Raw genomic sequence first — 27,095 nt, 5'->3', positions numbered from 1 at the left:
TTCATGTCCACGCTCCCAGCTCCATGTCATACCCAACACGACATGTATTAGGCGCTCAGAAAACACCTGCAAATGAAGACATGATGAGGGAATCGATGCTTTTTTCCTCCACCGCAGACACAGATTTGACAAATGCATCTGAACTTTGACTTTTGGCTCCCCCACCCCACCCCAAGCTCCTGCTTTCTTCTCTTGATAAAAACATGTGCCTGTTCCTCCTTTGCCAGGAAGCTGTGCTCCTCAGCCTTCTCCCTGTCTGAGGAGCAGCTGCTGTGGATGAGGCAGGAGGCCCACGGCTGCTTTGCTCAGATGGACAGGAGCCTGGCCCTGCCCAAGACCCGAGCCCGCGTCCTGCTGCAGCAGCTGCAGACTGCCTGGCAAGACGCGGAGTTCCTGAAATTGGACCAGGCGCTGGCTGCCCCCGAGCTGCAGGTAGGAAGGGAACTGGCTGCCCTCTCGATTTCCAAGGCGGGGCCCCTCTCAGCTGCTGATCTCCTGGGCCCAGCCTCTCCCATCACCCTGAGCTCATCGCCCCCTCCCATCTTCTTCTTCTTCTTCTTCTGTATTCATTTCAGTCTTCTTCAACTCCAGTATTTCTCTGGAGAGATTACCAGATTGCTCCTTTCATTGTCTTCCATATCCTTTAGTTCTTGCCGTGTGCTTTCCTTTATCCCCTGAGCATAATGAGGGTCATTTTTTTTTCTCTGTCCAAAGAATGGTCCTCTTCATTGATGGTTTCTGGATTTTTATCTTGTTCCTTTGGATGGGCCATCATTTCCTTATTCTTTGTCTTGTAAATTTTTGTTATATACCCTACATTTTGATATTTTAAAGTGTTAATTCTGTGATTTAATCCCTAAGTTGTCTGTGCCAGGAACTAATCAAAACAAACCAACCAAAGCAAAAAGCACCTTTTACTGTCTTTGCCTTTGGGCTCTCTCTGGCTGGTGGTGGCCTTCAGAGCTTAGCTCTCTTATCAAGAAGATCTTTGGGACTTGGAGTTGTCCTGGGTGGTGCTGCAGGGACAGTTACCGGGCATTGTGTGTCCTTCCATGGGCCACTGGGTGGACGGGGGGAGAGTGTGGGCTATGGTGTGGACCATTGACCATGAGGTGCAGCGGTGCTCAGAGATGTATTCACCAAATGCAATGGGTACCTCATGATGATGGAGGAGGTTGTTGTTATGGGGGGAGGGGTGGGGGGAGGGGGGTGGGGGTATATGGGGACCTCATATTTTTTTAATGTAATATTAAAAAAATAAATTAAAAAAAAGAGATGGAAAAAAAAAAAAGAAGCCTATCAGCCTGAGGCAAATGGGAAGCCCAGCGCCCGCTCATCTTCCCTGAGCTGGCTTGCTGGAGGCCTTAGGGGCTCCCAGATGACAGTGTGCAGGAGTTCTAGTCCACGCCCCCCTCTTCCCCTTGAAATTGACCTCCTCGCCTCCTGGGTGCTCCCTGGAGTGACTTCATGCAGGTGCAGGTAGCCCTCTGCGTCAGGCTGCTCCAGCTGTGTTTCTCACACCATCCCAGCTGGCCGCAAGCGAGGGCCCCCCAGGCCTGTTTCCAGGCTCAGGCTCAGCCTTCCTCTGGAAAGACTGGCACTGTCATACGTGCGTCAGCGCAGCGGGGCCGCTGTTTCCCCTGGAACAGGGCGGGAGACCCACAGTGGGAGTGGGAGCCGGCTTCACCCCACGTTGCGGAGGGGCCGGGGAGGGGCCAGCAAGGGCCCCAGGATCACCTGCTATGGTTTTGGAAGCTACTTTTCTTGATTCGACACTTGTCCGATTAACGTAGCCTTGGAACTGTGTTCCATAGTTTTGAGAAAGGCTGCTGGCTGAGATTCCTCTGCAGCTTTTGCCCCGGGTGGAGGGAGAGGGAGGGCTGGAGCAATGGCCCCCTTCAGAGCTGCCCCCCTACCACCGTAATCTGGAAGAGCTGATGGAAAGGAGGGATCGGCTCCCTACGCGGAGTTTGGAGGCCTAGTTCTTTGTGGCCCACCCTGGCACCAGCAAGCTGCACCAGGGGGCAGAGCTGCCTCCAGGCGGCCGGGGCGGGGCATGGCAGCTGATGCAGGGAAGCGGCCCTCACCGGCGTCTACGGCAGTTTATCAGCCTCTTCCCCCCTCTCCTCCCTGGACGCTGCTCCATGCTCCCCTCCACTCAGAGCCTTTCAAAACAGTTGATTCTTCAGGACGTTTTTCACCCTCTAAAACGACCTGGTCTCCTGGCTTGCTCGTTGCTGGTGCCTCCACGGCACAGTCCTGGGAGCTGGCCCCTTGCCCCGCCTGCTCTCCACCCCATTCCCAGCACCTCGAAGAGGGCCTGGCACGTGGGAGGTGCCAGGAAACTGTTGACTGCCCAAACCAACCAAAGCCCCAGGCCGTGTGGGAAATGTCGGGTCTCCTCTTGAGGTGTTAACACATGGCATTGAGAGCATTTTTCAATGACATATGCTTACATCATCTCACCTGAATTTCACAGCGGTGCCAGGAGGGAGATGTTGTGTCCCCATTTTACAGATGAGAAAACTTACCAAGCAGAGGAAAAGTACCTTAACTAAGGCAGGCAGGGCATAAAAATGATGAGCATGCAGCTGATGTCTGACGTTAAACCCACTGTTTTTCCTTTAGGGGAAGAATATTTTCAGAATATCTTTTTGAATTAAAAAGAGTAGATGCAGATGTAGAAAAATTTATATTCTTTCAAATTAAAACAAAATGCTTTTGTTTTCTTAGAAGGCAGTGGATATATAAAATATTAAAAAGTTAAAGAGTAAGAGACACATTCTTTTTAAAACAGATTTTGGAACAATCAGTAAAATATTTCCAGGTGACGGATGAGACATAATTCGGTATCCTCTATTTCCCCTGCTTTTGAGCCTTCCAAGGGACACACGTGACAGGAATGAGCAGTTTGTAACTTTACAGCCTTCCAGGGTGCTCTGATTTCCAAATGGAAATGGCCACCTCGCATTCTGCCACCACAAAGCAGACCCTGTCTGCCCTGGACACCAGGTGTGCCTGCACCTGTTCCACGTTCAGCCGGCGTTGGCACCACGATTGGCTGAATCGTGCTCCTTCACAGCCGCAGTCCTGAGGAAGCAGCAGTGCAGATGGCCGGGGGTCTGCTGGCCTTGTGCTGAGCACTGGGCCAGGGGCGCACAGGAGGGGCCGGAGGTCCACAGGAGGGGCTGGTGTGTCCTGCCATCACCCTGGGCCCAGGGCTTCACCTGTGAGTGGCTACCCCTTGACCCCCTTCCCCATGGTGGAGCGCAGCTCTGGGAGGTGGTGGGTGGGAGCCACCCCATCACCCAGCTGTGCGGTGGGAACCCAGCCCCTGCCCCTTGCCTGCCTGAGTGAGGGCCACTTACCACAGGCAATGGAGAGCTCCTGATTGGTTTTTTTTTTTCAACTTTTTTAATATAAAAAAGTTTTTCTATTCATGCCTTCATGTTTAAAATGGGACTACTGAGGATTATTATGGGGACTAGGTGATATAATATGTAGAAAAGGATTACTTGGCGCCCAATGCCTGCCTATTCCCTGCCCACCCACCCCCATCTTTCTTCTTGCCCTTAGGTAACCCCTCAGTTGCCTCCCTGTTGCCTTCTGTTTGGCTCTAGGACCCCCAACAGAGACAGTGTCTGTTGGCCCCCCAATTCTCCAGGACCATTTGTGGAAATGGGGTTCAAAAGATCTGGTGAACCCTAAGGGCTCTTTCTTTGGACCTTTCCATGGCTCCCTCTGCCAGGAAACAGGTTCTGGCGTGCTCTAAAGGCTGCACGGGGCTGGCCCTGACCAGAGGCGTGCTGGTAAACTGGCTCTTTGGGTGGGAAAACAACCATCACACCCCTGATGTGTAGCACGGGCCCGTGTCCATGGTGTACATGCCTCCTCCAGTTCCATTCTTAGGCCATCAACGTGGCATCCTTTGGAAGAGATTTTCCCAGTTGGGCAAGGATTTGCACACTCCACCCTCCTGAACTAGTGCAAGCTGCAGCACACCCCTGCCCCGGCCCCTCTCCAGCTTGGTCTCCTCCCCAGCCCCAGCCCAAACTCCAGCCTCAGAGTCTGGCCCACCAAGCCTGGCTGTGCTCCCGAGAGGGTTGATCCATTGTTTCCTTACTTTGGTGTTATCCAGGTTAGATTGGGAGATGAAAACCACAGTTCACTCGTGGACTTCACTGGTCACGGCCTGGATTCTTAGAGACCTGGCTAGAGGAGGCAGGACACCTGCGGTCTAGTTCTCAGGGTTCCCGTGATGTGGCTTTACACCGTGGATTCGGCTCTCCTGGCCTTGGTTTCCTCCTGTGAACTCAGTGAGCTCCCCTGTGTCTGTGAATTACTGTGGACATGCTAGCTGTCCTCTGAAGGTGGGCTGGTGCAGATGCTGAGGACATGGGGTCCCCTTGGGCGTTATGGTCACGGCTGGCCCATGTGACTATGTGGGCGTCCCAGGTAGAGCCTGCTGGGGGAAGGGACAGATCATGGGACTTCAGGGGACGTGGTGGAAGAGGGAGGAAGGGCAGGTGGGAGAGCCAGAAGGGAAGGAGGCTTCACTGGGGAGTGACCGCCTGCTGGCTATTGCACCAAGCACCTTCTCTATGCATGTTGTGTTGTGTGCTACAGTGTGCTTTGCTGGGTTGTGTGATATTATATTATGCTCTGTCATATTGTTGTGATACGTTAGCTTATGTTAGATTGTTATGTGTTAATATGTTATGTCCCATTACGCTGTATTTCATTTTGTTACAATACCTTGCATGCTATATTGTTGTGTTGTGTTGTGTCATGGTATGCTGTATTCTATCATGTTTTTCGGTTTATTATAGGTTATATTGTGCTGTATTAAGTTATGTTTTGTTTATGTTGTGTTATGTGACATTCTTGTGGTAACCCTATAGGGTAGATAGTATCTGTTTTGCAGATGAGGAAACTGAGGCTCAGAGATTGAAGCATATGCTTGTTTCATTCATTCATGCATTCATTCGTTCATTCATTCATTCATTCATTCATTCATTCAATAGCAGTTTACTGAGCACGCAGGGCCTCCTCTCTGAATACTCTCACCCTTGCTCATTCTATTCCAAGTCCAAGCTTGTTCTCTTTTCAGGGCCTCTACCTTTGTTGCTTCCTGGGCTTAGAGCCTTCTGCTTCTGGATGTTTCCATGCCTGAGGCCGGCTTATCATTTGGACCTTGGCTACAATGTCACTTCCTCATGTTGTGACGAAGCAGCCCTATTTGTGCAGGTCATGCCTGTTCTTCTTCAGGGGCGACTGTGTACATCACGTGCTGTGTGCATGGCACCCCCTTGCATGCACATGGACATGACAAGTGCCCTCGACAGCGTTGCACCCCTTGAAAGTTTTCCTTCTCCTCCAATTTAGAGACTTCCATTCACTCTCCTTTTGCCTAACCTTATTTTTCGTGCATTCATCAACCATCTGTTGTATCTTCTTTAGGTATTTGTTTTCATGCATGTTGATGGTTTCCTCCCTTATCATGTGAACTTCACAAGGGCAGGGCCTCATCTGTTATGGTCCCTGATCAGAGAGGTCAGCGGGTCTGAGGTCCCACAGCTTGTCAGGAGGTGGGTCCAGGTAGCCACTGCCTGACTCCAAAGCTCCGGTCCTGTCCACCTGTTTGCTTCTCATCTCTTTGATGGGAGGAGCCCACCAAAGTAGGTAAAGACCAAAGGCCCTGAAATTGAGCTCGTGCCCAGAAAAGCACATGCCATCCCTCCTGCCTTTGTCCAGGGCCAGAGCTTTACAGCTCTGTGAGCTGCAGGGACCCGGGGCTGCGTGAACCTGCTGATGCTGATGTCTTCTCTTGCCAATGTCTTCTGTGCCCCCTCTGTAGCAGCAGTCCAAAGTGAGAAAGCAGCGCTCCAAGAGCCGAAGCAAGGTAGACCTGTTGAAGAAGTGCATCGAAGATAAAATCCACCTCCTTGAGGAGCAGGCGCCTGAAGACCTGGCTGAGAAGGTCAGTGCTTCCACTTATCCTTTGTTCCTCGGTGCTCAGGGCGGGGCTGTGTCTGCCCATTCAAGGGGCACACGGAGCCCTGAGGCCTCTACCTTCCAGGCCGGCCCAGGCCCCGAGCTCTTAAACTCGTGGTCCTCCAGGCAGGCCCGTGCCATCCTCCCCTGTGACTTTCCACCATCCCTTCTGTCTGGAGACTCATCCACTTCTCCGCCAGGACATGCCCTGCTCATCCTCAGGCCTCGTGTCCGGAGCTGGCTCCACTGGCAAAAGTTGCCACCTTCTTCACGTATTTATTTCACCAGCATCTCCCTTCTCGTCTTGCTTCGCCTCCTTCTCCTGCCCTGCTGCCCATCCCTCCTTATTTCTGTTTGGCACACCAGCATATGCTTTTAGTCATGCTCATCCCTCTTTCTGGAATTACCTTTGCACCTTTCTTTACCTGGATACATGAATTTTGTCCTTTCCCACCCTAAGGGATTGCCGTCCTGGACTTACCTGTGCACCTGAGTTCTTCCCACCGCTTGCTCTGCCCCACCCCTAGTCCCGCCCTGACCTGTGTGCTTCTGAATCAGAGCACTGTCGGAGAGTCCATTTATTTCTCAAGTCTTTGGGCAATGCAGCAGCCTCCGGGCTCTGTGCTCATTAGCTCTTGGTTGCAACAGTGGCTGAGCCAGGCCATCCCCTACTTTGCTGGAGCACACACTCTAGTTGGAGAGATGGACAAGAAACATCTAAATGGACAAAAGTAGAGTCTATTTGGTGTTATTAAGGAAATAAAGAAGATGAAGTGATAGTAGTGACAGGTGGGGTGGGGTGGAAGTGGGGTCGACTGTCGGTGGGAAAAGCCAGGAGCTGTCTCTCTGAGGAGGTGACATTTAGGAGTGGATGCTGTGTTCCCACTGCCTGTCCCCTATAGGGCGCAGCAGAGGGCAGGGTCCCGAGAAGGGTATGTTCAAGAGATGGATACATTTAACCACATTTAGAGCTCCTGTTTTCCTTCCTTTCTTCTGTCCATGCCCCTTGCCTGGTTGGTTTTTTTAATTTTATTTTAATTTTTAGTACCTGTGTGTATTTCTTGGAACACAAATTTATAAGCTGGCCAAGGGCCTTAGAAACTGCTCTGGACAAGGTCAGTAGGTCCTTGTAGGTGTGTCCAGGTTGTTGATGTCTTAAGAGACCTGATAAGGAGCACATCCATTCCCATTCAAGTTCTATTTGAGAAAAAACTCAGAGTAAGGCAAGCAGAACCAAAATATCACCCTTACTGTTGCCAAGGCTAACTGGGGAGATATAAACTGGTGTGAGTGCCAAGCAGGCTTGCTCAACAGCTCCAGAATTAAATGGAATCAGCCCCCCATTCACAAGTGTCTCCAGAGGGTACCTGGAGTGGAGATGCTCCTGGAGGGACAGAGCAGAAGCAGTGCGCTCAGAGGCGGCGGGAGAAGAGCTGAGCCGAGCCTGCCCCGTCCAGTCCCAGGTACCAACAAGGGGAGGAAGACGGGTGAAGGGAGCCCAGGAGCTCTGTCCCACCGAGGAAATAACAGCATGTAGAGATAGGGGAGAGGAGCATTTACCCCAGAACTTTTGTGGAGTGAGGGTGCAGGCTTGGGGGGGCATCCAGAGAGGCTGAGGCCAGTGAAGAGCCTGGCCTAGCTGGAGCTTGGGTAACAGCTGGCGATGGGAAAGCAGGGCCCCGGGGAAAGTTCTCCAATGCCAGGCCCAGAAGGATGAGTGGGGCCTCCCTGGCACCAGCGAGGTGGGGTAATCACAGACTGAATGATGGGGAGGGGGGATTGCGCAGGGGTACCCACCGGGGGGCTGGGGTACGGATGGGACACCATTCCTACCCAGCAGCTGTGGCGGTGACCGCAGCATCCTGCAGGCCCCTGCCTCGGGCTCAGGAAGGTCCGGTTTCCAGCCCAGGGGCCCAGCAACAGGTGTGTGCTGGGCATGGGGCTGCCATGGCCCACCTGTGTGACGTCACCTGCTGCACACAGACGTCATGTTCCCACCTTGACTGGAGGCACAGATTCGTAACTGCTTCCTCAATAGCAGGAATAGCACTGGCTCCATGGCAGACTGGAAAAAGATCATTTCCAAGAATCTCTGTGATACACGTGATATATATGGTAACGGCCTGTGTCGGCCATCCTGGGCCCTGGGTCCCGGGTCCCTCTCCAGTTGAGGTATGCTCTGGCACATACCTCTCGATGTGTGCCTGTATTAGTCAGCCAAAGGGGTGCTGATGCAAAATACCAGAAATCTGTTGGCTTTTAATAAAGCGTATTTATTTGGGGTAGAAGCCTACAGGTCCCAGGCCATAAAGCATAAGTTGCTTCCCTCAGCAAAGTCCATTTCCCCATGTTGGAGAAAGATGGCTGCTGATGACTGCAAGGGCTCAAGCTTCCTGGGTTCCTCTCTCCCCGGGGCTTGATTCTCTCCAGGCTCAGCTGCTCTGCTCCTCTGTGTGCTTACTTCCTGGGCTCCAACTCAAAACCCCCAACGCTGTCCTTTGCCATGTCTTTTATCCGTGAGTCCCCACCCACCGAGGGGCAGAGACCCAACATCCTACTGACCCAATCAAAGCCCTAATCATAATTTCATCAAGTAAACTTCTGACTCCAATATAATCTAGTATGCCCAGAGGAAAAGACCAGTTCACAAATAGAATTTAGTGTCTATTTCTGAAGTTCATAAACAATGCCAAACTGCTTCAGGGGTTTAAACAACAGGTATTACTGGCTGACAGTTTTGGAAGCCAGAAGTCCAAAGTCAAGGTGCAGCAAGGCCGTGCTTTTTCTAAAGTCAGTAGCATGCTGGTGATGGCAGTCCTTTGTTGCGTGGCGTCCTCTCTCTGGCTTCTCCTTCCACATCCAGTTCCCTTTCTTTATTGGATGAAGGCCCTTCCTCATTCATTTTAGCCTCATGTATCTAATTATAGCATCTCCAAAGGTCTCATGTACAAATACATTCACACCCACAGGACCAAGGGTTGGGACCTGAACCTGTCTTTGGGGGGGAGGGGCACGATTCAGTCCCCCACGACCTATGAGGGGGCAGAAGGCCTGGTGGGATGCGAATTGTCCCCACCCAGGCAGCCAGCAGGCTGCGACCCCGCCCTGTGAAGCCATGCCCATCCGAGGGGAAGCTTCACCTGCGGGTCACCCATTCACAGGTGCCGCAGAAGGCACCTTTCACCTATGGAAGTTCTACTAAAGGCATTTCGCTAAGAAAAAAGAACAAAAAAACCAGAGAGCCAGAAACATAACGACAGAGAAAGGGCACTTGAAACTGGCAGATGAGCCTGGCTGCCGTTGCCACTCCATGAGCAGAAGCCTCCAGGTGAGGACGAGGAAGGAGTGTGGCTCCTCCCTGCCCGGAGCCACACTCAGCACCCGCACCCTGCCCCCAGGTACCTCTCGAGCTGACGTAGGTGGTATGTATGTACATACGTGTAATATACATAATCTATGTAATGTATGGATGGAGAAATGGAATATGGATTAGAGTGGACTTACTGATATTCTATTCATGAACTACTGTGATTAGTAATCGAAGAAAATGTGGCATTGGTGTGGAGAAAGTGGCCGTGGTGGCTGCTGGGTGTGGGGAATGGGAGGAAGAGATGAGATGTGGAGGCGTTTTCGGGACTTGGAGTTGTCCTGAGTGGTGCTGCAGGGACAGTTACCAGACCTTGTATGTCCTCCCATGGCCTACTGGGTGGACTGGGGGAGAGTGTGGGCTATGGTGTGGACCATTGACCATGAGGTGCAGCGATGCTCAGAGATGTATTCACCAAGTGCAATGAATGTCTCATGATGATGGAGGAGGTTGTTGCTATGGGGGGAGGAGTGGGGTGAGGGGGGTGGGGGGTATATGTGTGGATCCTGCCCTTGAACCTAAGCTCTGCCTGGCTTTTCTCATGTGGGTGGGAAATGGCTCAAACAGGCCTCAGCTCCTGCAGCTGTAAAATGAGGACCCCAGCAGTGCCGTCCCAGGGCTTTTGAAGGAAGTTTTCAGGTCTGAAGCAGACCGCAATGCTAGTTTTCCCCTAATCATCAGGTAGTTCCACAAGCTACATAATTGAGGCCTCTTGGAGAAGGGCGATGAGATCCCATAACTGGGACTTCCTGGAGAAGGGTCAGGCAGGCGTTTGTCAGCTGTGACATTTTAACGACAGGCCGTCATCACGATTGCCTGTTTCATTGTGGCAAGTGTCAATAGAATTCTGCCTGTGGCTTTTATGTTCCTCCCCAAACTGATCGATTTTGGTGTTTGTTCAGATCTTTCACCTGCGGGGTAAGGGCAGCTCGTAGTGGGACATGCCAGCCACTCAGAGCTATTTGATCAGGCTTCAGACCCGGGGAGTCCCTAGAGCTTCTGCAGCTGGAAAGACGGAGCTGGGCTTTGCTAACAACTGCCCCTGAGATCCTGAGATCCACTGCAAGGTGCCGGCCTGGCAGGTGGTACGGTAGCCCCAGAGGAGGGTTGGCACTATAGCTTGGCCGCAGAGCACGCTGGTAGCAGTGCACCAGACTCTGCCTCTGATGTCCATGCCAACCCTCAGCCCCGTCTCTATAAGTCCCTTCTCTGGAATCTTCATCTGCCCGGGGGAGCTTAGGAGAATTGCCCAAGGCCCACTCTTAGCGAGTGGTGGAGCTGGCCATTGCACAGGCTTGTCTGCCCCTCTCCCATGCCCCTTTCACTGCAGAATCTCAGTGGCACCAGGCAGTCAGAGTTGAGGAGCCTTTAACCTCCCAAGGGAACTCCTTGTTGCCCTTCCCCGCCACGTCCCTCTTCTTCCTTCTCCTTGCCCTTCTCCATCCTCCCTTTTCCCCTTCTCTTTCCATGTCCACCTCTAAGGAACATCCTGGAGTGCTTTTTCTGGCCCAGGCACTGCTCTAGGTTTCTGCCCCGGAGATGCACACCACTTGGCATGGGAAACCTATTTGAGGTTTGCATCTGGCTTTCACACAGAAAATCCAGCTGACTAATCTATAGCCGCACCTGGGATGAATGCTCATGGGGCTAATTCAGGAAGAGTTGTAGGATGGCTACAGGGGGAAAGGAGAGACAGATAGACAAGAATAAGTGTGCCCCCCTTCCTGTACAGCCCATGGGTCAGTGGGACAAGGCGTCAGCGCTGGTCCCAGGCAGCTGCACCAAGAAGCAAAAATGGCCCTGTGATCAGAGACTGGGATGTTCAGCTATGTATTCCAGACCTGATGGGCAAGGACAAACTCACAGACTCAGAGTTTTGAACCTGGAAGATTTTGGAGGATACGTACATTTTAAAGTTCCTAAATAAATTTTGGTTGTGATTGCGTTGGACTTACAGATTGATTGGAGAATTGTCATCCTGTTCAAAATGATGGCATGTTCCTTGTCGTATCCAGATCTTCTTTTATGATCTTTAATAGAGTTTTACAATTGTTTCTATAAGGAGGGTGACCATAGCTCTCAGGGGGCCTGGGACCGTCCCAGTGTCCCCTGTTCTCCCTGAGTCCCTTCCGATTAGCTCTCTTTCACTCTCAGATTAGGCGCCGAATCATGTCCACAAAGGTCTTGTGGACGTCCTGACTAAATTATAGATTTGGTTGCAATTGTGGGTGATAATCTATTTTTAATTATATTTTTGATTTATTTGATATGGGTGTAAAGAAATGTTACTAATTTTTTGTCTCTCCAGACATCCTTATTTTTTCTCTGGAGCCAGATTGCTGGGTCCAAGTCCTAACTCTGCCACATTCTAGCTGTGTAATCTTGGGCAAGTGGCTTACCATCTGTATGCCTCAGTGTACTTATCTGTCAAGTAGGGATACTAGAGGCACATATCTCTTAAGATTGTCATGAGGATTTGTCTGTTGATTCTGTGTATTTTTTGCACAGTGAATTATATTGTCTATAAATAATGACAGTTTTGTATCTTTACTTCCATCCCTATACCTCATTTTTCTTTTCTTATTGTGGTGAGAATCTGTGGTGCTTTTTTTTAATCGGTGGTACTGGAGACTGAACCTGGGACCTCGTACATAGGAAGCAGGTGCTCAAACAATGAGCTACATCCACTTAAACAGCAGTGATGATAATGGGAATCAGTGCCTTGTCCTTGCTCTTAAAGAGAATGTTTAAATTTTTTTATCAAGTATAGTGTTTGATAAAATTGTCTAAGGCTATAATCCTAAACAAGTTAAGAAATTTCCTTTTTATTCCTTTGTTGCTGGGGTTTTTCAAAATCATAAATAGGTTTTGAACTTTATGAAATACTTTTTCAGCAGTTATGGAAATAATCTTATGATTGCCTCACTTTGTCTATAAATGTTGTGAATTATACCAATAGATTGTCTGATACTGATCCATTCCTTCCATTTAATGTATGTTGTCAGATTTCATAATTTTTCCATTTCATCTGTCTATTGTCTTTACTATTTGTAGAGAAGTTCCTTCTTCCCATCCTATTTGTAGAGAAGTTCCTTCTTCCAATCCTGAATTTTGTGTCTTTTCTCTCTCTCCTTTGTTTTTCTTTGTAGTCTGGCTAAAAGTTTGTCGATTTCATTGATTTTGTTTTTCAAAGAATCTATTTTGGCTTTTATTTGTTTTCTCTATTACTTTCCCATTCCTGTTTTTTTTAAATTATTGATTTCTGCTTTTATCTTTATTCCCTTCCTTTTACTTCCTTTGGGTTTAATTTTCTCTTCATTTTTTAGTTTTCTAAGATGGACACTCAAGCCATTTATTTGAGACCATCCTTCCTTTCTGAGTATTTAATGATATAAATTTCCATGTAAACATTACTTTAGCAGCATCCAGGGTTTTTTATATGTTGAGGTTTTCTTTTCATTCAGTTGAAAATAGTTTCTAATTGCGAGTTCTTCTTTTATCTATGGGTTATTTAGAAGTATATGGCTTAAGCCCTAAATATTTGGTGATTTTCCAGTTATTGTTCTGATTTATTTGTAGATATTATGATTAACAGTGTAAGTTACTGTTACTGATTTCTATTTTATTTCTATATTTGTCCAAGATCATGTATTGTATGATTTATATTATATTCTTTTAAATTTATTGAGAATGGTTTGATGACCAGGAATATACTCAATATTAGTCAAAGTTTCCTGTACACTTCAAAATAATGTTTGTTCTGTTATTTTAGGTTGAGTGTTCCATAAATGTCAATTGCTTCATGTTGGTTGATAGTGCTGTTCAAGTCTTCAGTGTTACTGCTCATTTTCTAATATCTTTTTCTATTAATTACTAAGAGGAGACTTTTGAAATCTCCAACTACAATTGTGGATTTCTCTCAGTTTTTGTTTTAAGCATTTTGATGCTCTTTTATTAGGTGTTATATTAGTCAGGGTTCTCTAGGGAAACAGAATCAACAGGAGATATCTCTAAATATTATGCTGTTTTATAAAATTGTCTCTCACAACCATGAGAATGCATGCACACAAATTCCCTAGGGCAGGCTGTAAGCTGGGAACACTCATGAAGGTTTTCGATCAATTTCCCAGGAGGAGCTGACTGACTGAAAGAGAGATGAAAATTCTGTCTTCTGACTGGTGAAATCATCCCTTCTTTTAAAGCCTCCAACTGATTGGATAAGACATCTCTCATTGCTGACTGCAGTCTCCTCAGTTGATTATAGGTGCTATCAACCATAGATAGAATCAACTTACTAATGATTTATGTACATGAAATATCCTCATAGTAACAGTAGGTCAGTGTGTGCATAACCAAACAACTGGGCACCATTACCTGGCCAAGTTGACACATGAGCCTAACCATCACAAATGCATATATATCCAGGATCATTATGTCCTGTTGCTGAATTGATGTCTTATTCTGAAGTCTCTCATTTTGTCTGATAATAATCTAGCCACTGCAGGGTTCTTTGGATTAGTGTTTGCATAGTAAATATTTTCCATCCTTTTTCTTTTAATCTATCTGTCTTTATATTTTAAAATAATGTCTTACAGACAGCATAAATTGAGTCTTGATTTTAATATAATTTGACAATCTCTGTCTTTTAATTGAAGATTCTAAGCAACTTACATTTAATACAATTATCAGTATGATTGGATTTAAGTCTACTCTCTTGTTATTTTTCTATTTCCCCCAACAGTTTTTTTTTTTCTTCTCCTCTTTCACTTCTCCTTTTAGATTAATTGAGTCTTTTTATGATTCTGGATTATATTAACAAGTGATTCATTTGCCTTACTTTTTTTCTAATAGTTTCTCTGGGGCTTACTAAATATGTTTAACTTAAAACTGCCTTTATTTTATTTTATTTTTTTATTAGTGCTATTTTTTATTCTTTTTAAAATTAAAGTTAATAGATCACAAAGAATGTTACATTAAAAAACATAAGAGGTTCCCATATAACCCACTCCCCATCCCCCCAAACCCATCATTTTTGTAAATTGTATTTTTTGAAGATATATACATCTCAAAAAATGTTACATTAAAAAACATAAGATATTTCCATATACCTTCCACCTCCCTACCCATTCCTCCCACACCAACAACTGCCTTTATATAATGTTAATTTCACTGTCTATATAACCTTATACAGTATACTTCCATTTCCTCCCTCCTGGCCTTTGTCCCATTATTATCATACATTTTACTTCTATGTAGTTTATTAACACAATTCTTTGCTAATATTTTAAAAATTAAAGTTAGTTATCTTTTAAAAATTAAAAAAAAAAGGAGAAAAAAATTGTACTTACCTACATATTTACCATTTTCAGGGCTCCTTATTTCATTGCACAGTTCCAAATATTCATCTATCACATTCTTTCTGCTAGAACAACTTCCTGTAACATTACTTGTAGTGCAAATCTGCAGCGATGAATTTTCTCAGTTTTTATTGGTGTGAGAAAATCTTGTTTCACCTTCATTTCTGAAAGATATTTTCATTATATATAATATTCTAGATGAACAAGTGTTTATTTTCTTTCAGTGCTTTAAAGATGTCACTGCCTTGTTTTTTGTCTTGTGTAATTTAAATATGTCTTTTCTCTGGCAGCTTTTAATAGTTTATGTTTTCAATTTGATTATGATGTGCCTTGGTGGTATTTTTAATATTTATTATGTTTGACTTTCAATGTGGTGCTTAGATTTATGTATTTATAGTTTTCATCAAATTTGGAAAATTCCTTCAAATATTTTCCTGCCCCTCCCCCTTCATCTAGAACTCCAGTTACATGTTAGACCACTTGCTAATGCTCCACAGTCTTTTCTGTCTCTGTGCTTCTTTTTGTGTCATTTCAATTACTGTGTCTACAAGGTCACTGATATTTTCTTCTACAGTCTCTAACCTGCTATTAATCCTGTCCAGTATATTTCTTATTGTAGATGTTACATTTCTCATCTCTAGAAGTCATATTTTTAAAATGTCTTCCATTTCTACCTTCATCGTATTTGTTTTCTTCTACATTCTTGAATTTAAAGACCATATTTATTACTGCTATTATAATGTCCTGGTCTGCTGGTTCCATCATCTCTGTGTATTTCTTTGTTTTATTTTTCTTGGGTTCTGGGTCTTGTTTCCCTGATTGATTACATACTTGGTAATTTTTTATTGGAAATTTTAACTAGTAAATTTTATCCTGCTGGGTGCTGGGTTTTGTTCTGTTCTTTTTGTAGTATTAGGGTTTATTCTGGTATGTAGTTTACTTGCTTGGGATCAGTTGGGACCCCTTTGAGACTTGATTTTGAGCTTTGTTAGGGTGGATCAAGACGTGCCTTTAGTCTAGGGTTAATCCATCCCCACTATTACGTGACACCCTCCTGAAACTCCTCCTGATGCCTTCTGTGTTAGGAGGTCATTTCACTCTAGCTAGTGGAAGTAGACTCTTCAAGATCTGAGTGAGGTCCTGAGATTGCCCTTCCTATTGCTTTCTGGTGGTTCTTTCCCTGGCCCCTGGTATTTTTTCTCAAGCATGCACAGTGCTATGCCTAAGAACTGAGGGAATGCCTGAAAATTTCTGGTACTCTGTGTCTCTTTGTTCAGCTGCTTTCTCTTTGGTTCTCTGTTCGACAAATTCTAGCCACAGTAACCTTCCAAACTCTGATCTATTTTTATCTTAACCTAGTGAGTCTGACAGGCTCACTAGAAACTGTTCAAGCAACAAGCTAGGGGCAGTTATGAGGTTCATTTTGTCTATTTTCCTTCTCTCAGATATCCCAGTCCTATGCTTCCTGTTAGCCAGTATCTGAAAACCATTGCTGCTTATATTTTATCTGGTTTTCTAGTTGCTTAAAGTAGAAAAATAAATCTGGTCCCTGTTATTCCATCATGTCTAGTGGTGGAAACTTCCACCTATCCTATTGTTAATGATTTCTAATTTTATTGTATTTTGGTTAGAGAACAAAGTGTATATGATACTGATTCTTTGAAATTTATTGAGGCCTTCCTTGCAACTTTATACTAGGACATTTTTTAAAAGCGATTTCATTTGTCCTCAAAAAGGATAAGTATTACCCACTGCCAACACCATACTTAACAGCGAAAGACTCAAAACTTTCCCCCTAAGATCAGGAACAAGACAAGGGTGTCTGCCCTTGGTACTTCTATTCAAAACTGAATCAAGAGTTCTAGCAGGGCAACTTTTAGGCAGGAAATGAAAATAAGAGGCATCTAAATTGGATAGAAGTAAACCAGTCTATTAGCAGATAACATGATCTAATATATAGAAAATTGTATAATATCCACACAAAAAGCAATTAACAAGTTCAGCAAAGTTGCAGGATACAAGACCAATATACAAAAGTTGGTTGTATTTCTAAGAAACAGCAGAAATGAAAAAATCTGAAAATGAAATAAAGAAAACAACTGCATTTACAATAGATACAAAAAGAATAAAATACTTAGGAAAAAAATTAACCAAGGATTTGCAAGACTTATTTACTGAAAACTACCAAATATTGTTGAAAGAAATTGAAGAAGTCCTAAATAAATGGAAATACATGCCATGTTCATGAACTGGAAGACAATATTGTTAAGATGGCAATACTGTCCAAATTGACCTGTCGATTCAATGTAATATCTAAATTCCAACTGCCCCCCCACTTTTTTTGGCAGACAAGCTGGACAAGCTGATCTTGAAGTTGATATGGAATTGTAAGGGACCCTGAATAGCCAAGCAATCTTGATAAAGAACAGAAATGAAGGGTTCATACTTTCTGATTTCAAAACTCACTACAGAGCTACAATAGTCAAAATAGTATGGTTCTGGCATATGAATAGTCATTTAGATCAGTGGGGTAGAATTGAGAGTCCAGGCAAAAACTCGTACATCTTTGGTCAGTTGATTTTCAACAAGGGTGTCAAAATCATTCAATGGGGAAGGAGTAGTCTTTTTAAACAAATAATGCTGCATATCTACATGTAAAACAATAATAACTTGAACCCTTAATTCACACCATATGCAAAAATTAATTCCAAATGAATCAAAGACCTAAGAGTAAAAACTAAAACTATGAAATTCTTAGAAGAAACCAAGTTGTTAATCTTCATGGTTTTGAATTTGGCAACAGTTTCTTAAATATGACGTCAAAAGCATCAATAAAAGAATAGTAGATAAATTGGGACTTCATCAAAATTTAAAACTTTTGGGCATCAAAGGAAGTGTAAAAACAGCCCACAGACTTGGATAAAATACTTGCAAATGTTATATCTGTTAAGGATCTAGTATCTAGATACATAAAGAACTCAAATTCAATAATAAAAAGGCAAATAACCCAATTTTAAAATGGCCAAAATACTTGTTTTGTTTGGTTTGGTTTTTTTTGGTCTTCATTTTTTAAAATGTTACATTCAAAAAATACGAGGTCCCATATACCCCCCACCCCCCTCACCCCACTCCTCCCATAACAACAACCTCAACAAAACCACAGTAAGATACCACTTCATACCCACTGGGATGGCTATAATAATAATTTTAAGAAGGAAAATAATACGTGTTAGGGAATATGTGGAGAAATGTCATACATTACTGGTGGGAAAGTGGTGCAGATGCTATGGAAGGCAGTTAGGTGGTTCCTCAATAAGTTAAACATAGAATTGCCATATGACCCAACAACTCCACTCCTAGACATATACCCAAGATAATTGAAAACGTGTTTAAAAAAAACTTGTACAGGAATATTCATATCAGCATTATTCATAATAGCCAAAAAGTTGGAAAGCACCCTTATGTCCATCAACAGAATAATGGATAAACTAATTGTGGTATATCAGTGCATTGGAGTATTATTCAGCCATAAAAAGGAATGAATTCTGAAACCTGCTATGACATGGACCATTAGACTATGTCAAAGAAGCAAGACACAAGAGACCACATGTTGCATGAGTCCCTTTACGTGAGCTATCCAGAGTCAGCAAGTCCATTGAGGCAGAATGCAGACTCATAACCAGGGGCTGGGGGGCGGGGGCCGGGGAGACTGTGGAATGGGTGTGGGCTTTCTTTGGAGGTGATGAAGACGTTCTGGAAGTCGATAGTGGTGAGGGTTTTACAATATTGTGAATGCGCCAGGAGCCACTGACTTGTACACCTTACAGTGCTTAAAATGGTGAGCGTGTGTGTTGTGTGACTTTATCTCAATAAGGAACAAAAGAGGTGCGAGAAGGAGAAATCGTGAGGAACAAGATGAGCAGGCCTGGCTGGTGCAGGAGGAGACCCTCGATCTCAGGAATCTGGGATCTGACCGAAAGTTCATGTGGTAAAAGTGTCATTTAAAAAGTTTTTTTTTTCTTTATTTTCTTTTAAATGTTACATTCAAAAAATATTAGGTCCCCATATAACCCCCACCCCACCAACGCCACCCCTCCCACATCAACAAACTCTTCCATTATTGTGGCACATCCACTGCACCTGGCGAATACTTTCTGGAGCACCGCTGCTCCCCATGGGCAGTGGTCCACATTGTAGTCCACACTCTCCCCCAGTCCAGCCAGTGGGCCACGGCAGGACACACAATGTCCAGCATCTGTCCCTGCAGCACCACCCAGGACAACTCCAAATCCTGAAAATGCCCCCACATCACATCTCTTCTTCCCTCTCCCGACCATCAGCAGCCACCGTGACCACCCTCTCCACATCACTACTACAATTTCTTCCCTTACTAATCACAATAGTTCCCCAGCAGAACACCAGTAAGTCCACTCTAATCCATACTCTATTATCTACTCTTCTGTGATAGTAGAATGCTTGCACCTTTGTGAGAACAACCCATATCCCAATTTCCAAGATTGTTTCAAATATCTAGGATTGAAAGCAACTTAAAATGCGCATTAACAGAAGGCTAGATAAATCAAAAGCAAGGAGAATGCGCTCATGTGCTGATGTGGAAAAGCTTCAAGTTTCAGGGTTCAGTAAAAAGCATGTACACACACAGAGGCAGGCAGGTAGACTCGATCGCTAGATGATTTGTTAAAGGATGAGAACATGCTGGTAGGAATGCAGGAGGGGCTCTGGGGAGGCAGGGGGCAGGTAGGCGGGTCCCGAGGGGTCTGGGCAGCGGCGCTGAGGAGCTGGGACCCCCACCACACGCAGCCCAAGACTGCGGAAGCCCGGAAGCAGGGCTGAGGTGGTGGGTTTGCTTCTCATCCTCTCGGGTCTGCCAGCAGGGATGGTGGGTGGGGGCTGCCTGAAGGTGGGAAGTCCCCAGGGGCGCTCTGGCCGTTGACCAGCGAGAGGGAAGGGCAGAGCTGGGGCAGTGGGGAAAAGGCCTGACCATTTAGGGGAGACTTTGTAGAGAAGGCTTGGGCGAGCTGTATCTTCCGGGGTCCCCTGCATGGCCTCCGCTGCTCAGTTCTCCTCACCTGGCTGGCGCTAGGGGATACAGGCTCCACCCCGCTCTGAGCTGTTCTTCTCCTTCTGCTGGCAGGTGGGTTTTAGAGCTGAGGCAGCCCTGGCAGCCCAGGAAAGCCTGACCTCTCAGCAGGGGTGAGGCTGTGATGTGGGCTTGGGAGATGACCAGAATCGCTCTAAGCTCTGCTTCCCTGCGACCACCTCCCTGCCAGGGCTGCCCTGCTAACGCCAGTCCCACTTGCTTCCCTTGGAGGGCACCCGAGGAGGGCTGCTTGGAGGCGGGTGCCCTATGGGGAGGGGACATTGGGGTCTTCTACCCCTGACCTCAGGAGACTATAGCCAGCTAGAGCCAGTGAGTAGGATCTTAGTCCTGGAAGGCTGCCATGCAAAATGACCCCTGGCCAAGGTCCTGCTGCCTAAACACTTGGACCAACCCAGAGAGTGTATCTGGTTTCTCCTATTCTAATGCCGAGGGCAGTCCACAAAGCAGAGAAGATACCTAGTTCAGGTTATACATCTCATTTTTTAACTTTGTACCTTTTGGAAATAGTCTCTCTCTCCCTCCCCTCTCTCTTTTTCTCTCTATCTGTGTATCATCTATCATTATGTATCATATCTATTATCTATCGCTACCTATCTTTATCATCTACCCATATCTGTCTATATTTATTTGCAACTTAATCATCTACATCTATCTGCTTACCTACTTATATCATTTATCTATCATCTATCATATCTATTGGATCTATCATCCATCTAGCTATCTGTCTATCATCATCTATGTGTCATCTATATCTACCTATCATCTCTCTATTGTATCTTTCTGTATCTATACCTATCTGTATCACCTATTCATATGTTGCCTATCTCTCTGTGTCTCAATCATCTATCTCTATCTACCTACCTTTATCATTTATTGATCATCTATTTATTGCTATCATCTGTCAGTCTATCTACCTATCTATCTCTGTCTGTCTACCTATCTATCTATCTATCTATCTATCTATCTATCTATCTATCTATCTATCTATCTATCTATCTATCTTTGCTCTTTACTTAACACCAAAACATGAAGCTTTCCTGTATCACTACATAAGAGCTGCTGCATTGCTTTTGACAGCAGCGTGGAATGTAGGAATCTTAGGTGATTTTACCAGCCCTCAAACGACCTTTGGGTCGTTTTCAATCCCTTGATCTTTCACACCATCCTGAAGCTTCTGCATACATCCTACACCCTTGGTAATGAAACAGGTAGAGCAACTATCACTATCTCCATTTCCCAGTTGAAAATACTGAGGCTCAGAAAGTTTGAGAGGCTCACCCAGGGTCATGAGCTGGTAAGGTAGAATAGAACCCACAGCACAGCCCCGTGTGTCCCATTTCTGCGTCCTTTTAGCAGATCTGATTGATGCCTCCAGCAACGCAGGTGACACTGCTGTTCAGGTTTGGTGTGCTTCTCCTGCTCTCTTTGCTCAGCCTATATGCAAATTTCTCATAAATTTTCTTTAGAAACATTTGAACATAAATGACGATGACACAACCACATAATCCTGCTCACCCATTATTTCTGGTTTTATTTTAACGATCTCGCTTTCCGTCAGAGTGGCACGGCCGCTGCGGAGCCATTCCCCCATCCATTATTCATTCACCGTCTCCGCAGTTCCTGATCTGCCGTGCAAGCCTGGTTCTTAGGAATCCCTTCCTCCAGGGGTGGGACTTCCCACCGCTGCCACCCCGGCGTGCTATTGTGTTTCTGCAGCTGCCTCTGCAATTATGCAGGGGTGACTGGCACTTCTTCACACTCCTGTCACTGCAGAAGTGACGAGCATTTAAGCATGAGAATAACGTGCTCATTTTCAGATGGCCTGGTGAGCGAAAACTGACGGCAGGTCCTTGTAAAGCTGGGAAGGAAGGCATATTGGAAGGGAATCCATTTCAGGAAGGGCAGGGGAAATCCGCCCGTCCACACAGCCTGGGAAAGCCTCCTGGCGGTCCTCCCGTGTCTTCCCTGCAGCTCCCTCATGCCTTTCCCCAGCCTCCGTCAGAGTCATCTCCAGAAGCACGGTGGTCCCCAGGGCTTCCCAACACCATCCAGTTTTCTTAGCTTAGGGCTCAAGGCCCCACAGTCAGGCCTCAGCTTACCTTTCCAATCTCATTTTCTGCTGCTTCTTCCTGTCCCATACCTAGAGGTTACCATGGTTATTTTCAGATGTTTTGGATGTAGTGATTTTTCTTTGTTCTAATTTTTACATTGCCCATTTGAAAATTGTATTTTTCATTTTTCTCAAATGTAGGCACACATTCTTTCCAAAAGTGAAATAATTCACAAATTTTGGGCTGAAAAAAAGAGCAGCTCTCTCCTTCCCCAGCCACACACACACACACACACACACACAAACACAGGTTTCCTTGAAGTAGCAATTTTCAGCTCTTTCCCTGGAAGTAACAATTTTCAACTCTCTGTCTTGATCTGTTGGTTTACCTTCATACCTCCAAGTAATGTCTTGTCCTGCTGTTTCTTGATTTCTCCGCTTTAGGCGTCATCGATTCACTTTCCCCTGTGGAAGGGAAATGTTTAGCTGCCTTTCTTCTCAGCCTGCCCGGCACACGAGCCCTGCCTGGCCCCCCTCACCTTCGCCCCAACATAGTTAGGCCAGTACATAAGGATTCTATGACTCTTTACATGTTATTTGTGGTAAGTCATGTGTTAACCTGGGATTCCTTTTTCTTTCTTTTAAAATTAGAAAAAGTATTTGAAAAGTTACAGATTTCAGAAAAATGATGCAGAAAGTACAGGGTTCCCATAAACTACCTTAGTATTACTACCTTTTATTGATGGGGCACATTGGTTACAACTGATGAAATCATATGTTTATAATTGTACTAACTATACTCTGTGACTTAACTTAGGGTTTACTATTCCTGTTGTGAAATTCCATGGATTTTTTAGAAATGTTTTTCTATTAACAGATATACAACCTAACTTTTGCCCTTTTCACCACATTAAAATATCTAGTTCAGTTTTGTTGATTAGGATCACAGTGCTGTGCTATCATCACCATCATACATTTCCAAAACGTTCCCTTCTTCTCCTTTTCCCTATCCCCACCCAGCTGTCCCTGGTAACCTGTATTCTATATTTGACCTGTATCGGTTTGGTTATTCTAGCTACTTCCTACCAGTGAAATTATACAATATTTGTCCTTTTGTAGTTGACTTATTTCATTCAACACGATGTCTTCAGGGTTTATCCATGTTGTCATATGCCTCAGAACTTCATTCCTTTTTACAGCTGAATAATATTCCATTCTATGGGTGTACCACATTTGGTTGTATAGTCATTTGTTGATGGACACTTGGGTTGCTTCCAACTTTTGGCAATTGTGAATAATGCCTCCATGAACATCAGTGTACAAATGATCTGTTTGAGTCCCTGCATTCATTTCTTTTGGGTATACCTAGAAGTGGATTTGCCAGGTCATAGGGTAAACTCTATAGTTAACTTTCTGAGGAACCACCAAACTGTCTTCCACAGCAGCTGCACTAATTTATATTCCCACCAGTAATGAATGAGTGTTCCTATTTCTCCATATCCTTTCCAACACTTGTAATTTTCCAGTTTTTTTAATAGTAGTTATTCTGGATTATGAAGTCGAATCTTGTTGTGGGTTTGATTTGATTTTCCTTTATGGCTAATGATGTGGAGCATCTTTTCATGTGCATTCTGGCCATTTGTTTATCCTCTCTGAGAACTGTCTATTCAAGTCATTTGCCCATTTTTCAATTGTATTGTTTGTCTGCCTGTTGAGTTGAAGGATTTTTTTTAATATATTCTGGATATTAAACCCTTACCAGATATGTGGTTTCCAAATATTTTCTCCCATTGTGTAGGTGGTTGTTTTACTTTCATGATAAAGTCCTCTATGTCCCAAATTTTTAATTTTGATGAGGTCCCATTTATCTATTTTTCTTTTGTTGCTTGTGCTTGGTTATAAAGTCTAAAAAACTATTGCTTAACACAAGATCCTGAAGATGCTTCCCTATGTTTTCTTCTAGGAGTTTTATAGTCCTGGTTTTTATATTTAGGTCTTTCATGAATTTGAGTTGATTTTTGTATATGGTATGAGGTAGGGATCCACCTTCAGTCTTTTGCATATGGACATCTAGTTTTCCCAGCACCATTTATTGAAGAGACTATTCTTTCCCAACTGAGTGGTCTTTTCTCCCTTGTCATAAACATGAGGATTCATTTCTGCACTCTCAATTCAAGTCCATTGGTCCGTATGTCTGTCTTTGTGCTAGTGCCATACTGTTTTTATTACTGTGACTTTGTAATGAGTTTTAAGATCAGGAAGTGTGAGTCCTCCAACTTCATTATTTTTCAAGATAACTTTGGCTATGGAGCCCCTTACCTTTCCATATAAACATGACGACTAGAATTTCCATTTTTGCAGATAAGGTTGTTGGAATTTTGATTGAGATTGCATTGAATCTGTAAATCACTTTGGGCAGAAGTTTCATCTTAACATTATTTGGTCCTCTAGTCCATGAACACAGATGTCTGTTAATTTATTTAGGTCATCTTTGATATCTTTTAGCAATGTTTTGAAGTTTCCTTTACTCCTTGTTTAGATTTAGTCCAAGATGTTTGATAGTTTTTGTTGCTATTGGAAATGGGACATTTTCCTTGATTTCTTCTTCAGATTACCCATTACTAGTGTACAGAAACACCACTGATTTTGGGGGGATTGATCTTGTAATCCCTCACATTTCTGAATTCATTTATTAGCTCTTGTAGCTTTGTTGTAGATTGTTCACAAATAAGCAAACTTATTCCTTTCCCATTTGAATGCCTTTTATTTCTTTTTTCCTGCATAATGCTCTGGCTATTACTTCCAGCACAATACTGAATAACAGTGGGGGCAGCGCGCATCCTTGCCTTGTTCCTGGTCTTAGAGGGAAAGCGTTTGATAATTCATCAGTTACTATGATGTTAGCTGTGCATTTTTAATATATGCTCTTTATCATGTTGAGGAAGTTTCCTTTTATTCCTAGTTTCCTAAGTGTTTGTTTAATCAAGAAGACCTCCTATCTCAGTCTCGGCTATTCACTTTCTTCCTGAGTTCAGCGGTAGCTGTCAGGCATACAGCAGGCCTCCTCTCCTCTTGAGCTGCTTCATAGGCCCAGCCTCTTGGGGCTTCATGCTTAAGTGATCCTCTGGTCCTCTCTCTTATACGGCACGATGATACATGGTGACTTCCTTTTCCTGTGTCTGTCTGTGCCTTAATTTTTATCAGATTCAGCAAAAGGGTGGAGACTCAAGCTGGCTCACGCTTCATTGACATTGTCCAATCAAAATCCCTAAATTGGTCTTATCAAAGTAATCTAATCAAAAGTTTCCCAACCTAACTTAATGCAATCAAATGATATCACACCCACAGGGATAGATTAGTTCAAAAAATCTTTCTCTTTTTTGTTATTCATAAAATAATCTCAAACTGCCACACTTTGTTTCTAGGAATTTGTCCATTTCATCTAGGTTATCTAATTTGTTGGCATATAGTTATTCATAGTAGTCTCATATAGTCCTGTTATTTCAGTAGAGTCTGTAGTAATGCCCCCCTTTTGTTTCTGTTTTAATTATTTGTGTCCTTTCTCTTTTTATCTTTGACAATCTAGCTAAAGGTTTGTTCATTTTATTTGTCTTTTCATACAACCAACTTTTGGTTTTGTTGATTCTCTCTATTGTTTCTTAACTCTCAATTTCATTTATTTCCACTCTAGTCTTCGTTATTTTCTTCCTTCTGCTTGCTTTGTGTTAGTTTTCTCTTCTTTTAATAGTTCCTCCAGTTTTGAGATTAGGTGTCTGGGTCTGATTTGAGATCTTTTTTCTTTTCAAGATAAGCATTTAAAGCCATAAATTTCCCTCTCTGCACTGCCTTTGCTGCATCCTATAAATTTTGAGTAAGTATGTTGTATTGTCATTTTCAATTACCTCAAGGTAACTTCTAATTTCTCTGTTGATTTACTCTTTAACCTGTTGGTTTCAGAGCATTTTGTTTAATTTCCACATATTTGTGAATTTTCCTTTTCTTCCTCTGTTACTGATTTCTAGCTTCATCCCATTATGTATGATTTCAATAATTTTGAATGTATTGAGATATTTGTTTTGTGGTCTAAGGTCTGGTCTATCCTAGGGAATAATCCATGTGCATGAGAGAAGAATGTGTATTCTGTTGTTGTTGGGTGAAGTGTTTATATATGTCTGTTAGGTCACATTGGTTTAGAGTATTGTTCAAATCTTATATTTCCTTATGAATCTTTTGTCTAGATGTTCTATCCATTAATGAAAGTGGTGTATTAAAGTCTCCTACTATTAACATAGAACTATTTCTAACTTCAAATTTTCAGTCTTTAGGGCTCTGCTGTTAGGTGCATGCATATTTATAATTTTTCTTTATTCTTATTAAATTGATTCCTCAAAATGAGCTTTCTTGACTCTGCACCTGCCCAATAAATGTCACCCTTCCACTGTCCCTTGCAGCTCTGAGGAGGCATACCATCTTCAAGTTTCCTCTACTGCCTTTGTCCAGGATGGGTTGGAATAATGGCCACCCTCAGAGCTGGGCCCAGCAATCCAAAGGAGCTAACCATAAGCAGTGATCAGAGATTATTGGACCTTCCCCCAGATCTTGAGGAAATGGATTTTTATTTCCTTCCCTGGCACCGGCAGGCTACACCTCACCTCACTGCTGCCTGCCAAGAGAGTGGGTTCAAGGCGACGGTAACTACTATGTAAAGAGAGCAATTGACTGGTATTTACCATAATTTACCAGGCTCTTCCACCCACTCTTCCCCAATGCTATCTGATGTTCTACTGGACTCTGGAGTTTCGTTGATTCAGACTATTTCTGCCTGGTTTAATAGTTGTTCTGGTGGAGGGACTGATTCCTAGAACTTTGTAGTCTGCCATCTTCCCACAATTCCCTGGATTCCTTTTTTATTTCCTGTATCACTTTTTGTTTTTTGTGGAGTTTATAATTCTCCTCCTCTCTCTCTCTCTCTCTCACACACACACATACACACACATACATTTGGTTGCCTTTCTATGTACTTATCATTAATTCAACCCATTTCTCTGCCAGTTTTCCAAATCTCCTGTCAGGACAGTCACATATGGCATGTCTTCTGTCAGTTCTCTTCTCTTGAGGAGATCTCTCCCTGCACCTCTGACTTGCTCCATTTGAACATTGCCTTCTATGCCTGATACCCAGCAGCCATCTTGAAATCATGCTACT

The 27,095-nt window shown here is 44.2% G+C and overlaps 1 protein-coding gene across 5 annotated transcripts in view; it reads left to right on the top strand.

The window, feature by feature from the left end:
• The window catches only part of EVC2 (EvC ciliary complex subunit 2), a 166,890-nt gene that overhangs the window by 109,383 nt on the left and 30,412 nt on the right, over nucleotides 1-27,095 (top strand). For 4 of the 5 annotated variants that reach the window (XM_058301196.1, XM_058301210.2, XM_071217375.1 and 1 more), the window contains 2 exons: nucleotides 228-432; nucleotides 5,858-5,980. In XM_058301196.1, coding sequence (XP_058157179.1) covers nucleotides 228-432; nucleotides 5,858-5,980 — 328 coding nt within the window. The remainder of the gene's footprint in view (nucleotides 1-227; nucleotides 433-5,857; nucleotides 5,981-27,095) is intronic. The other variant, XM_058301201.2, reaches the window with a different exon arrangement.

This window comes from Dasypus novemcinctus, chromosome 1 (assembly GCF_030445035.2).
Source record: "Dasypus novemcinctus isolate mDasNov1 chromosome 1, mDasNov1.1.hap2, whole genome shotgun sequence".
Classification (NCBI taxonomy): domain Eukaryota; kingdom Metazoa; phylum Chordata; class Mammalia; order Cingulata; family Dasypodidae; genus Dasypus; species Dasypus novemcinctus.
This window is presented reverse-complemented; position numbering and strand designations above follow the sequence as displayed.